We start from the raw sequence: 15,306 nt of genomic DNA on the forward strand, positions 1-15,306 counted from the left end.
TTTTATCAACGCACGCGAATGGCTTTTCCCTGGAAATGGAAGGAAAAAGGACCCCGGCCAGACCGGGGAACACATACCGGGCACCTTGTCCAGTAGCGTCTGCCCATCCGTACGGTTTTGTAGGTGGTTTTTCGTCTTTAATCATGACTCCTCGTTCAACATTCCTCGCCCAAGAACTTGTTGGGAGCTTGTAAATTAATTACATTTTAATTAAAACTTTTCGTTTTATTGTACCCTGCGCTGTTCAGGGTGTGTGTGTTCTGTTTTCCTTCCACCACCCTCCCCCCAGCGGGTCCGATCGAACGGTTCTGTCAACGGTTGGTGCCTTCCGATCGCGCGCGCATTTGTTGTGTTGTTCCCCGGGTGGCGAAGGTATGTGTGGCTGTGTACCATGGCGCGGTTTCATCAAACTTCCGGCGTTTTTTTTTGTTGTTGTTATTGCTTTTATTCTGCGACGATGGATAAACCACGCGTTTGCTTTTATCTCTCCTCCCCCAGCACTGCTTTCCATTCCAAGGGTTCCTTTCCACTTTCGAAGAACTTGGAAAACTTCGTACCAGATATGCATTCTCTGGGAGCGAAAAACTTTCTTCCATTCGACCTAGACGCGTGCGAAGAAAGCTATGCAAAAAAGCATCGCAGAGCAAGAACGACAACGGCATTGTGACCTTTTTTCTTGTGTTGTTTTTTTATGGTTTTTGACCAAGAATTGAATAGGAGTAGAAGAAGTGCACGCTGGAGCACTCAAACGCGGGTGTATGGCAAGATGGCGAAAAAAGAAGTAAAAAGTAAAAGATTGAAGATGAACAAAGTTAAACCCGGGGGGTGGGGTGGTACGAAGGTGGGAAAACTTTCCAACAGAAAGTAGCTAAAAGTGTAAGGGAAGAAACATAAACTTTTCTGTTCTGATATGATGGCACACTCCTCGTCTGGTGACTATCGGCAACACCTCCATGCTGTTGAGCGGGCCAGAAATGGGTAAATGAGAAAAGTTAGTGATTAAGTTGGGGGGTTTTTTTCCTCCCATTTTCCTTTCGTTCGTTTCCCGGCTCATCGGCTGCCTTGTTATGATGCCCCACGTTGCACATAGTTACTAATAATAGTTTTCTTTCTCTCTTTTCTTTCATTACAGATTATTGTAGTTGCATCACCTCGGCATATGACGAACTTCTTCTCCAAGGATTTTCCATAGGATACTGTGTTTAATCCATTCATGGGAACTAGCTCTTTCTTTTAGATGTGTGATTTCTATGAGTGAAAGAACGTTAAAAAAATAGCTATTGTTCCCGCTGTTGTGATATCGCGTTTTGTAATTAACATATCTGACTTGTTTTTTTTGTTTAGTTTTTCAAATTAATATTTGATCTCTTCTATGCGAACGTTACTGTATAAAGCATTAATTTTCTTTTTTCTTCGGTTTTTATTTAGTTGAAACAGCAAATGTTTATGGTGTGTTTTGTTTCAATATTCGTCCAGAGCGTACCCAAGGACTCGGGGACCACTGTATGATCGGTAGAAAAGCAACACGTCATAGCAACCAAGTGTGTCGTGTGTGTGTCGGGAGTGCGTTTACGTGCGGGAAAGTGTGAAGCAGTGTGTGAATGAGTAGTGCATGCGAAAACCACGACGTGTGTGCGTGTACTCACAAGTTTTGCTCTTGAGCAACAGATCCTTGGTTTAGACACACCAAGAACTACTAAAATTTCCGGCAGTCTTGGTGTTTTTTCTTCTTCCTCTCTCCTGTGGACATTCTTCAAACATTAGTCCGCAGTGAGTGCGTGCGTGTTAAGGGTGTGTTGCAGAACGAAAAAAAAAACGGAGAACAAAGAGTGTGGAGAGACAATAGGAAAAGGATTGAATATCCTGTGTTCTGTGTTGTGTGTTAGTGAACGGGAAGAAGGACGGACGGGAAGCGATTGGTTCGGTGGTTCGCACGCGGCGGAACACGGAAGTAAACAAGCGCACAAACCGAGCCGAACGTCTGGCCGGGCAGAACGGTGGTTGTAACAACAATGATGCCGAAACGATCACGTCTGGGTGACGTCCGCGGGCCAATTTCGAACGGACCGATGCAATCGCGCCCACTGGTCGCCCTGCTCGATGGGCGCGACTGTTCGATTGAGATGCCCATACTGAAGGATGTGGCCACGGTTGCATTCTGCGATGCACAGAGCACATCAGAGATTCATGAAAAAGTAAGTTACTGTTGCTAATAGTGCTGCTGCAAACTCGTTTTACAATTCGTCTTCAACCATCAACAGGTATTAAACGAAGCCGTCGGCGCACTGATGTGGCACACAATCATTCTGACGAAGGAGGATCTGGAAAAGTTCAAAGCCCTCCGGATAATCGTCCGGATTGGTAGCGGTGTCGATAACATTGACGTAAAGGCGGCCGGTGAGCTCGGTATCGCCGTCTGCAATGTGCCCGGATACGGCGTCGAGGAGGTCGCCGATACGACCATGTGCTTGATCCTGAATCTTTACCGGCGGACCTACTGGTTGGCGAACATGGTGCGAGAAGGCAAGAAATTTACAGGCCCGGAACAGGTGCGAGATGCAGCGCAGGTAAGTCTTTGGCTTCGCAATGAACGGATCGGTCTCCTTAGAGAGAGATCCCACAATGAAGCTCAAAACGTTCATGATCGTAGTGGGAGTTGATGTTTCGTTTGTTTAATTTTCTGTTTCGTTTTGCAAATGTTCGCTTCAGGGATGTGCCAGAATACGCGGTGATACACTTGGGTTGGTTGGACTGGGACGCATTGGCAGTGCGGTCGCGCTGCGAGCAAAAGTATTCGGCTTCAACGTGAGCTTCTACGATCCGTACCTGCCGGACGGTATCGAGAAATCGCTCGGACTCAACCGCGTCTACACACTGCAAGAACTGCTGTTCCACTCCGATTGCGTCTCGCTGCACTGTACATTAAATGAACATAATCATCACCTTATCAATGAGTTTACGATTAAACAGGTACGGAGCAAACGCGTGCGCGCAAACACGTTCGCAACGTTGCGGACCAAATCAATCATGTTAATATATTTTGTACTTATGCTTAATTGTAGATGAGACCCGGTGCATTCCTGGTAAATACGGCACGCGGTGGCCTGGTGGATGACGAGGCGCTAGCCGTCGCACTGAAGCAAGGTCGAATCCGGGCGGCAGCACTAGACGTTCATGAGAATGAGCCATACAATGTATTTCAGGTTTATTCTACTACTTATACTATCTTTTTTCTCTACATACCGTTTGTGTTGATGCTATTGTTTTTGTTAGTTGAATCATCCCATATCGCTTTTCTCATTCCTCTACTGACCGTTCGCATAAGGATACACAGGTTTTTGTTTTAAAGAAACAATATCAAGAAACTTCTAGTTAAAAATTAAGTTAGCTTATAGTTTGCTCTACGCGATTGACGTTTTCGCGCTTGTTCCACCCTGGAATGCTTTATTTCATTCAAAATGTATACAACTAATGAAATTAACCATAGAAAACTTTATTTCATCTGTAATAAGAACTATTATATACATTCGCAATTTTACATTTACGTTTATCAACAATTGATAGTTTTGAGGAAATAAATTATTAAGAAAATTTAGACAGTAACGTTCGTTTGACATAGAAAATTATAACTTTCCAGTAACTTGATCTCATTACGGTCCAATAACATGTTTAGATTTGCTTTGCCAGGTAATGTTGAAGACAGTAAAATCAAAAGCAACAACATACGTACACAAACGTGTTTTAGAATAACTAACCCAATTCCGGCTAGGGCATCATTTCTCATTTGCGTACTAACACACAACAAAGTTCTTTTCATGCGATGATTGAGGCAGACGGATGTACACGTGCGAAGAGACCAAAGAAGATCGCGCATTTCAATTGCAACATTTGTTTCCCGGATGAATGACAATCACTCATCGTCGATATAGAACTGAAATGTCACTTTATGTATTGGTATGAAATCTTACTAGAGAGTGAGTTGATTGAAATTTACACGAAGAGTTTTTACTACTCTTTTTTACAATTCATTTAAATTTTATACAATTCATTTAACTTTCAAACTTCGATTTAAATCTTTCAAATGAGTTGCTATTCCACTCTTTATTTGAGGCGCTTTAAAGTATGTTGTATAATCTTTATGCTGAATCCAATATACGAACCTCATACACGTCGGCACAATCTTGTATGGAAAGGACAAATATTGTAGCGAGTGAAAAACAACAAAAAAAGCCAATGGCTTCAATCTCTTTGCAAGGGAACCAGAAGCCATTAGCTAATTCTGCTTCGGGTTTCACTAACATGTATGCTATGTTGTTAATTTTCTCTTTTTTATGTGCGCACAACAAACACTCGCAATATCGGGAACGAACCGAATCAGGGTGCCCTGAAAGATGCCCCCAACCTGCTCTGTACGCCACACGCTGCCTTCTACAGCGAAGCGGCCACGACGGAACTGCGCGAGATGGCGGCGAGCGAAATCCGACGGGCAATCATTGGCAATATACCGGAATGTCTCCGGAACTGCGTAAACAAGGAATACTTCCTGCGTTCGTCGACGGGCGGTGGAGCCGGCGGATACTCAGAAGGTTAGTAGTCACAGGTTGTCCGATTTGTTGTTTGTTGTTTTCTGTTTGTTGTCGTTGTCGTTACGCTGTCTTTACTCTCCGTTACACTATACGAACACATGCTCCCATTGCTTTCTACCGCCGATATTGCATTAGGATCACACACACACATACACACACACTTACTATAAATGCATACATACACACACATACACGAAAATCAAACTTTTCCCGAAACTTTTCCTCCTCGCAATCATCGTTTACAACCTCTCACAAACACATACATATACACAACTTTTACCCGTTTTACTACTTACGTACATTAAAAAGATGCTAAAAATACTAAACTTCTGAAAACTTCCCTTCAATTTGTTGCAACAAGACGAAAATCGTAAATTGTGAAATATAGAAAAACCGTCGTAGTGTTTCAAGTGTTGCTCCACGTACCTTGCTTATGACACTCCTGAATGTATTTTGAGCAACAGAATGTAAAACGAAACAAAATAGCAAAAAAGCGATTTTGCATTCTCACTGCCTTTCACTTCGGTTCATTTTCGATAAACATCTCCACAAACCAATCAAACTATCACAACCACCACCACCACCACAACCATCAATACTGATTCCACACAAATGCCAATCCCACAAAACAGTAAAACGATGATTAACAAAATAGTAAAAACTACTACCTTCTAGTGATGTTGTTCATTGTCATGCTTTTTAATTTATAAACAAACCACAAACTTAACCAACTAGTTGTATACTAAAAAAAAACAAAAAAAAAACAGTACATTGAAGAACAAAATCTCTCTATTTAATGAAAAACAAAATCTCATATACGCAGAAAAAGTGAAATAATAATTTACAAATCAAGAAAAAAACTTATAGCTGGTATAAATGGCGGCTATTATTCAGGTGGATTACAGCAAGCCCATAGTACAACACCGCTCGAGGCACCACACAGTGCAGGATCGCATGCGCCACCCAGCGGCGGCGGTCCCCCGCCACCGTCCGTTGCCGTAATACCGCCTGTTTCCGCTGTTACAGCGCCACCACCACAAGGTATTATACCACCTCCTCCTTCTCCGAAACTACTACAACAACTATCGGCCAATGTCGGCACCACCATCACCACCATCACCGCCACTATCTTAACTAACCACGCCAGCAGGAGGAAACTGGTAAGCTGTGCTAATCTAAATGTGTTAAAGAAACAACAGATGATGAGTGGTGATCGGATTTATCAAGCTGCTGCTACGGATTAAGAACATCCTGTGTGATCGTAAAGAAGCTGAAGAAAAAGTATTTCTATTTACGCACAGTCAGCATTTAATGATGCCGTGTTGTTTCTTCTACATACATTTAGTGCCGCACACACTTACCTTTCATGAAGTTTTTTTTTAACTTTAGTTCCAAACCTTTTTCCTACTGTTCCTTTTTCCTACAAATATCTTATGTTGTACATGTTCTGTTTTTTAATGATACCGTTCTGTCTCTCTTACGTCATTGTAGTTGTATGATATATGTGTATATTAAATTTTATCTACATCTGAAGTGCACATTGAGTATTACCCACCGGTCGATACGATTTTTGATCGTTGGTCTTTTATATTTTCCAACAGAGGGCGCTGTATATATCGCTCGCGATACGAAAGTAGTCGAGCCGGAGATCCTTGAAAAACCGAAGAACTCCGATCGAAAGGAAGAAGAATGAACGAATTATCCTTTTCACTATGTGAAATGAAAGACCTTACTCGAGCGGGAAGCACTGTACGATTTAGCTTCTTTAATACAAATCAATTACGTTAAATACGAATAAATCAAACAATGAATGTTGTAAACATGCGTTGGAAATGATTTGCAGTAGCTTTTTGAAATATATAGTCCAGACAGTGATATTTGTTTGTTGCATTCGCAGTACAATTTTAAGTTGTTGTACATTGTTAATCGATATTGTACTGAACTGCGCTGCTTGTGTGCGCTTTCTTGCGCTCCTACTTAGCGACGGGTTTAGTATTTTAGTTTTAAATAATTGTAATATTGGGATGACGAGTTAGTAAAGGGATTGTAAGTATGATAACTTAGGAATTGAGTTATTTTACATAGTTATGAAATTTTAAAAGATGGAAGGTATAGTCCTATCCATCCTTTTCACCCTTCCTACTGTCTCTTTTTTGTTTGAGTTGTCCTCTTCCCAACCCTTCCTCCTTGGGCTCTCTTTGCCCCTCTCTACCCTTTGCAATCGCGATCCACTGGTTTTTACGATCCCTCTTGTTTGACTTTCTTTCCACCCATAAATCCATCTGCGTGCGTGTGCTGGTGAACGAAGATGGTATCGGTTGTTGTATTTAAATCTCTTTTTTGTGTTTTCATACACCTAACTCTTACTAATCGGTACGTTCTCTATCCATTTATCCTCTTTTTTCCGCATCCGCATCCATTTTTCGCTGCGATTCGATCTACCTACTGTACTACCTGTGCGCGCCGAATTACACACACACAAACAAATGAAAAAAAAAAAACGCACAAAACCAACAGCCTCTTAGTGCCCCAGATCCAAGTAATCATCATTCGGTTAAGCCGGAACCATCAGAAGTACATTAGTTTTTATCGTAATGAAAATAATATTATATATATATATGCTGCTACTACCTTTACGATTGTAACGACAAAAAGAAAAACGAAAATGAAAAATGTTCATCTAAACTACACCATGTTGTACACAGTCACACCACTGACGGAGAGCATCAGAAAAGGAGAGCTAGGCACACATATAGACATACACAGATACAGCACTAGAGGTCCCAGACTTTCCCAGGGCGAAATATATATGTAAAACGAAAACAAAGTAAGCAAATGTGACTACCACCACTCCTTTGTAATGAACTGTAGAAATGCATAAGAATTATGAAGTATATATGGAAGAATTTTCTTAGATCGACAAGCTCTTATGCAATGCAAAGCAAGAAAAACAAAAAAAAAACAAAACAAAACACAAAACACAGCAAGAAGGAGTGGATAATAAGTGCGCAAAAACGGTAAACTAATAAAATGCAATAAAAATACACACACAAACATACATACAAAAAGGAAGAAAAAACGATAGCAAAACAAAAAAAAATGCAACAGCCAGCAATTTAAGGGAAACATTGAGCAACAATGCAACAAAAGTAACGAAAGGTACGAACAAGAGAGGTGTATTAGTTTATATACTATTATTTGACAAAACAAAATGTGAATTGTAATTCTATAAATAAAACAGTTGAGATATGAAATGGAAAAAAGCGAAATACAAGAAAAAACACGGAAATGGGAAAAGCAAGCACTAGTTACGTGTATAAGAAAGGATTTTATTTTTTATTGTTTAATGTGCTTTTTGTCCTTGACAAAAAGAATAAGAGAGAGAGAGAGAGTGCGAGAGAGAGAGAAATGAAATACATTGTGTACGAAAAATTAGAATAAATTAAGAGTAGAAAGAGGATAATGCTATTAAAAACATACTACTAACTAACCTACATACATGCAAATACAAAAACACATACACACACACATATACACCATCCACAAACAAGTAATGGACAAAGGACACGTTCATACATAAGGGTAGAAGGTTTACTTGAAGATAAATCAATTTACCACAAAAGGAAGAAGTAAGTTTGACAACATTTCCCCCAAAACACGAACACACAGACACAATTACTCACGCATTACGCATTCACACACAAAGTTCCATAAATAGATAAAAAGAAAACAAAACACATAAACACGTGCATATACACATTCGGAGGTAGGTAAGGTATGAATAATGGGAAAAAACAAACGAGAATTAATGTGTAATTGATAATAATAATTGATAATAATTATAAAAGTGGTGAAACACTTGCGCTATACATTTAGTGCAAAGGGAAGAAGATGCGAAAGATAGTAAAGAATGGGACAAGAAAGGGCAGAAGAGTGCATACAGATACACACAAACACACACACAAGCCCCTCATCCCCTGCACGCAGGTGCAAGAGAAGCAGGCAAAGAATATGCAACCGTTTTTTCTGTCACAGTAGGCAATGGTGTAACGAAGGATAAACAAAACACTTTTGAGGAGTTTTGGCGATAAATAAGAATGTAAAAAAAAACAACAACGTTTTCTTATTTCTTTTTTTTTTTACTTTGGGGGCTGTACAACCGTTATCGGATTAGGCCTCTCCAGCAGTTTAGCTTTTTTTTTCTTAGGAGGCAGATTGCCTGTGACTTTAATTATCCAAAACGGAATGGACAGTTTTTGTTGCTGATTGTGATTTGAACCCAGATGTGTAATGGTAAAGACTCGCACACTCCCAACTGTTGCACTGCAATCAAGCAAAAGATAGTGCAAATAAATGCAGAAAATGGTAGAGAAGTGTCATGCCCTTACAATATGGAACAATATGCCAGAGAAGAAGGAAAAAAAACACTCTAATAAGCAACACCACGTCTTTGATGTGAATGGCACATTTATTTGTTTAGCATAAGTTTGAATGATTGTAAATGAACATTGTTAAACCGTAGAGGAGGGAATGCGTAAAGTGTGTGACCGGAAGTAACACACACACACACCCAAGCTGACCACGGTGTCATACACGGCGGTGTCTTAATGATAGCGAATTGTCAAGCAAGTCAAAAGATCAGCAAACAGCAACGACATCCTGCAAGACCAATGGTAATTACGTAAAAAAAGTGAAAAGCAGATTAGAAACAGTTAGTAGAAACGTCCCAAATGTGCATGTGCATTCGCATCTTTTGCGCAAAGATTAAGCATGTAAAGAGAGGGGAACTGTGCGGACCCACTATGTTTTTTTTTGTCCCAACCATGCAATAATCGAACCGACCCATAGATTGCACCACATTCTCCCTACTTTTATTGTCGGTATTTCTAGAACAGTAACGTCTAGAAATGAGATAAAAATTATACTTCTTATGGAATTCCAATGTTGCAAATATAGATGGAGTATTGCATAATGTACAGGCGCAATTCTTTCACCTGGCATCAAACGCGGGGTACATGTACATGTGCACACTTTATCTTATAGAGCAGGTCCGTTCTTGTCTGGCCTCTTTGAACAAAACAAGCAAACATATATGTATATGTGTGTGTGTTTTTTAAAAGTTCTTTCCTTCTGCAAGATTTGAGGATAATTGTGTACAAAACAAACAAACAAACAAAAAAAACCCCTATACACAGCATATGCAAATTGCGCCGGCACAACAGGGACAATGCAACACGATAATAGTAGCTACTGTGGACAATGCAAACAATGTGCTTCGTTTTAGTTTGTTTTTTTTTTAAAGTTGTCAATAAGAGTCTCTCGGTTCACAAATGCAAAGGCTTCATTTGTCAAAAAAAATAAAAAAAAACAATAAAATTAATTCCTTGACGAAAACACGTGCTATGTGTGAAATGGTCGTCTTTTCTTTCTGTTTACGTATGGTGGGGGGCGATAGTCAATAATGGGGCAAAACGAAACTAAGAGATGATTGCCGGATGGATTAAATGCGGGCGATGTGTGTTTGTGTGTGTACGTGCGCGGGTCAACTTCTTCAACGTTTCACTGCACTCGGTCCGATCCGGAGAAGAGATGAAAGATGGCATAGTGGTGGCGATCATCGGCGAACCTAAAGCAACATGGAGCATGGAACAACCGAATGGGTGTGATCGAACATGTGACCGATCGGTCGAACATGTAACCGAATTACGTCGCCAACAGCAGCACAGTGTAATTTACTTTTTGCAATTGTTTTTTTATGTTTATGTTTTTTTCACACTTTCATACCCTCTCTGGACACCATTGCTAATTGTGGTTGATCATAATCAGTAAATTTGTACATCTCTCTAGGTGTACTTACAGTTTCAATTTCTTCCCAACTTTCCCTGTACACACACATACACACATGCACACTCGCACACTAGACTGGTGAATAGTGGAAGTGAAAATTATGTTTAGTCTTTCGTCTTTACTTTCCTACTCTGCTTTCATAGCACGCTGCTTAACTGTAGGCTACTTTCGTCCAAGAAAAACAAATGCATACTATTTCTAACTGCCTAGTTTGCTATGCATTGGTTATACATATGTAGAAGCATTAGGTACTGAACATGTAACCGAAACAATGAAAAAAAAAGCAAAAACAGAGGACAAACAATACTTTGACTTTTTTGAAGCCATTCAATCATAGGAACATCCATTGGCAAAAGGCAAACGAAAAACAGAAACAACAAATCAACAACTATTCGATTAAAACAAAGCAAGCGGCGACATAGTGTGAGGATTGTTCGTTAAATTAATATGTAACCCACGTCAACTATGGTCCTAACATATGCAGTACATAATGTGATAGCTGTACTTGATCTGTACATCATACAATATCTGCCTGCGTTATATAGTAAACTTTCATTTTAATTAGCCCTTAAAGAGTAACGAACCATTCGAGATCATTCTCTTCTGAATTGTGGAACTTTATTAAACCCTAGTTTATATATTGCCTTTTGTCATGTTTGTGTCCTTGTATTTTTTTTCTTTTTCGTCTCCAGGTCGAACCAAATCTGATCATTAGGAACATTATTGTTAAAGAAACAAACTTAACGTTTACATTATATTTTCGTGTGTATGTATGCGTGTGTGTGTGCTCCAGTTTTTTTTTGTTTAAAAGGCTGTTTTCTGTTCAATATATTTTTTTAAAAAATCATTCGTAAGTTTAATTGCGATGGTTGAGGGAAAAATTGACACAAACAATTGAGATAACGAAGAGAGAGAGAGATAGATTGTAATGATACTGCTTCGATCAGAATGCTTGATCGTACGTGGGGATTAAAAAACAAGGACGTAGTAGAAAAGTAGAACCACTAACAACAACACAGTATTCTTGCTTATTTTGCACACTTCATACTTACCCTCTTCCCCCTGAAAAACAGTTTGAAAGCAGCTTGAAAAAAGCGACAACAAAACAAAAGCAAAACAACACTCCTGCAACAAATGGGCAATGCCAAACGATGTAGCATGTAACGATACTGTTTCATTTTTCTATCTTTACCTCTTTACTGTTTTTGTTTTTTTTTTCTTCTTCTGGTTTCTGTTATTCATAACCATCCTTCCTCGAAACACTTACTACACAAAACTTCACATACACGCACATACGTACAACAAATGCATTTACACACACACACATACACACGCAAAATTACAAAAAAAAACAAAAACCTCTTATTCTCATACACTCTGCACCGCAGAAGAGTAATAAACTGCACGAGATCCAACTTGGTTATAATATGCGAAACTTTCTTCAACTTTCATCCCATTCAGAGATTGCTGCGAAACTCTTAGCGGGAACTACTTGAATGAACTGAATGAATGAGAAAAACAAAAACCAGTAACATGCAAAAAGTGGAAAAAAAGCAAAAGTTAAGACACACAAAGCCGCACACAAAACGCGCACACACGCATTCACAAACCAACAATTGTAAGGGATCTGCTAGAACAAAATGGACGCCGCATAAGAAAGAGTATTGTAAGAAAATCAGCATAACTAACTCAGCTCTAACCGAGAAAAGGGACATGGAGAAAAGAAAGATAGAGAGAGAGAAAGAGAGGAGAGAGAGAGAGAAAATTTGATTCGTAAAAAAAGGTAAAAGTACGGTTAGCTTTGTAGGAAAGGTAAGCGAAATTTGGTAAAAAGAAAATCTGTGTTTGAACTGTAAGAGACAAAAACATACTAAAATATAAGAAGGCAACAAAAAGAAAAACACACAAACAGATTAAGTGAAACGCGTTCGAAGTGTAGAGAAGAAACTTAAAGCAAAAAAAAAAAAAGAAAACATTCACAGTGCAGAATTGCAACAAGCAAAAGGTAAAAACAAAACAAGAGAAGCACTAAAGGATGTAATGATGGAGTAAAAAATGACGACGAATGATAAACCTGAAATAAATAAACGAAAACGTAACTGTCGAGGGTGTGTCTATTGTTTTCTTCTGATTGTAAATTGCTTTTATGCTGATGTAGTTGAGAAAGTTGTACACTGTTTCTTCTATTTTACGTAAAGTTTTGTTCTTTCGCCAGGATGAATCAAAGTTATTAATCAAAGAAGTCTGGTAAAACATCAAAACCGAAAATCAAGACATATTTATGGCCGTAGCAGCCATTGGTTTGCTTAGCAACCAGAAAATTGAATGGATAATCACCCACTGAAATTCGTATTAGATCGTGTAAATCGAATTTACATCAAAAAAGGTGTTTAAAAAACAAAAAATATAAACGTTTTTTAATTTCTTTCTTTCATTCGATAATTTAAACCAAAATTTCCAGAATGAAAAAGTAATAAAACGGTAACCCATTTAAAGGGGACAAAAATTTTGTTTTGTTTTGTTTTGTTTTAATATGTTTATCAACTTTCTTTGTTATTTGCTCTTTTACATCTTTCTTTCGTCAATGATAGAACGGCCCTGTATGCATTTGTGTTTTTTTTTGTCTTTTTAAAAGAGATCCTAAGCCATGAAGTAGAAGAGGAAAGATGATATCTATGAAGCAGCAGATATAGTTTACTATTTGTTATAGTAATAATAATAATTTCGATTAAGGACATTTCTGTTCGCATCTAGCTTTAGTAGTAGTAGTAGGTAGTAATAGTATTCATAAATTGGTTCCATTTGCTGTCGCTTGTCCATTGCTTGTGTTATTGTAATTATTAATTTTTACTATTATTATGTAGTTTATCATTTCTTTTCCAAGCTATCCATATTATGGTGTATAGTAATATAGTCAAGATCGAATGATTATCGGTCACCTTCTGGCCATCCAACTATGTACGGCATGAGTTGTAAAAGGTTATTAGGTTTTGCTTGAGTATTTTGTGGCACATGTTCTTTTTTGTTCTTTTTTTTATCTCTCTTATCCTACACTCTGATATAAACGGGTATCATTTAACAGTACACTCACTATCATTTTGCTTCTTTCTTTTTTCATTACCATGTTTTCTACGTTGTTCGTGAAAGTAAGTTTATCTTTCATCACCACTGCCAACGACGACATTGTAAAAAGCGCTCCATACAAAGTCCAAAAAGGCATATTTTGCTTATTTTTCATGTGTTGTGCAGCATATCCTCAGTTATCGGGGATTGCACGATGATGAGGATGAGGATGTTCTTTTGTTTGTGTTTTATTGTCACCCGAGAGTTAGGAAAATATTCCCACCTCGTTTTTATTGTGCCTGGTTTTGAGAATGTTTTTGAGTTACACACCCTTTGTAAGAGTTTGATAATATATATTTGTATTATTGTGTTTGGAAATGTTTAAGACCAAAAAAAGCGGAGCTCAAGTTTTTTAATGTATGTTTTCTGTAGCAAAGTGGTGAAGTGAGCGTGATAGGCTGGTATCAAATCACTATTGAGAAATGGTTGTTGAGGTATTAAGAAGAATGATTGATTGTTTGGCTAGTGCGATATAACAAGAGATAGCGGAACAGGGCAGCCCCATCCTCTAGCCCCAATACTGTACTCCCTTCGCCGTCTGTTCAAAAATTCACTTTCAAATATAGTCGATAACTAACGTGCTACTTGTAGTTTTAGTTTATAGTATTTTAGCTCTTTGTAAAAGATCCGGAAAGTTAAGTTTTACTGTTTGAAAGATTTTGAGTATACTTAAACACTATTAAATATTTCCACCCAAAAATTTGGTAGATATTTCCTTATTGGTAATCTTGTTTTTTTTTGTGCTGCCTGATCTAATGCGTTCTTTTTACAATTAAAAAAAACTTTATTTTATTATGTTTCTGTGTGTTAAATTGTGTGTATGATTTTTTGTTATAAAGTGTTTCATGCTTTGCAGTAAGTTCTCGGTCTTCATACAACAAACGAAGAAAAACTGCACCTGCAACAAGACAAAACTACATTTTCCTAACCGAGCAAGGTGGTAAGGCTAAAGGGAAGAGAAAATGGAGAAAATCACTATATTGCTTTTTAGTAGGTGAAATTTAGTTCCCCCCCAAGCTGCAGACGCTGATATTTGTGTATTGTTTAGCATTATTTAAGCATATTATTGTTCAACAAAACGTGTATGATTTGTTTTGTTCTCTGTTGTGTGTTTTTTTTATTTGCTATCTATATTCCATCGCTCGTTTTCGCTTGTATTATTATGTTTTAATAAATTCTTAATTTAGTTTTATAATTTTATAAAGTTAACATACCACCTCTCGTTAACATTTGCGGCTTTTTGCTTCACTTTTGTTTCTATATAAACTTTGGTTACTGTTTTACTTGTTCTCTCGAACACAAGTCAAACGTACACGGTACCTATTGTGTGTGTATATATGCCTATATAAATATATATAGGTTTTTGTTCATATATGCTACTTATACCCTCAACATTTGTCGCTACGGTTTTACTAAAGAGTGTGTACTATCAAATACTTTTATCATATTTATGGTTTCTACGGACTGTAGATAAGAGATATATGTTTGAAACGATGTTTGTTACTGTTTTAACAAACTGCTGTATAAAACTGTGTTTGTTGTCTAACACCCGGGAAAAAGGTGGTAACCTTAAGCGGATTTGAGTTTAAAAAAAGGTAAGTAACAAGGAGTATGTATGATGTAGCACCTACGAAATTGGTAGTAATAATATTATTACCAATGAAATATTCTGAACAGTGTTGTGCCTTTGTTATTCTTGGGGTGAATCCGTTCTAATCAGTTAATGAGCCCTGGCTTGAAGTAACTATCG

At 38.1% G+C, this 15,306-nt stretch overlaps 1 protein-coding gene across 13 annotated transcripts in view; it reads left to right on the forward strand.

The window, feature by feature from the left end:
• Positions 1-12,537, forward strand: part of LOC125760950 (C-terminal-binding protein) — a 45,301-nt gene extending 32,764 nt beyond the window's left edge. For 6 of the 13 annotated variants that reach the window (XM_049421577.1, XM_049421575.1, XM_049421578.1 and 3 more), the window contains exons 2-8: positions 1,429-2,195; positions 2,262-2,567; positions 2,710-2,970; positions 3,063-3,203; positions 4,379-4,586; positions 5,454-5,627; positions 11,895-12,537. In XM_049421577.1, the coding sequence (XP_049277534.1) occupies positions 2,013-2,195; positions 2,262-2,567; positions 2,710-2,970; positions 3,063-3,203; positions 4,379-4,586; positions 5,454-5,627; positions 11,895-11,929 (1,308 nt within the window). In that variant the 5' untranslated portion in view covers positions 1,429-2,012 and the 3' untranslated portion in view covers positions 11,930-12,537. Of the gene's footprint in view, positions 1-1,428; positions 2,196-2,261; positions 2,568-2,709; positions 2,971-3,062; positions 3,204-4,378; positions 4,587-5,409; positions 5,628-6,187; positions 7,068-7,103; positions 10,314-11,894 lie in introns of those variants that run through there. The other 7 variants (XR_007418071.1, XM_049421583.1, XM_049421582.1 and 4 more) reach the window with 7 other exon arrangements.
• The last annotated feature ends 2,769 nt before the right edge of the window (positions 12,538-15,306 follow it).

This window comes from Anopheles funestus, chromosome 2RL (assembly GCF_943734845.2).
Source record: "Anopheles funestus chromosome 2RL, idAnoFuneDA-416_04, whole genome shotgun sequence".
In the NCBI taxonomy this organism is placed as follows: Eukaryota; Metazoa; Arthropoda; class Insecta; order Diptera; family Culicidae; genus Anopheles; species Anopheles funestus.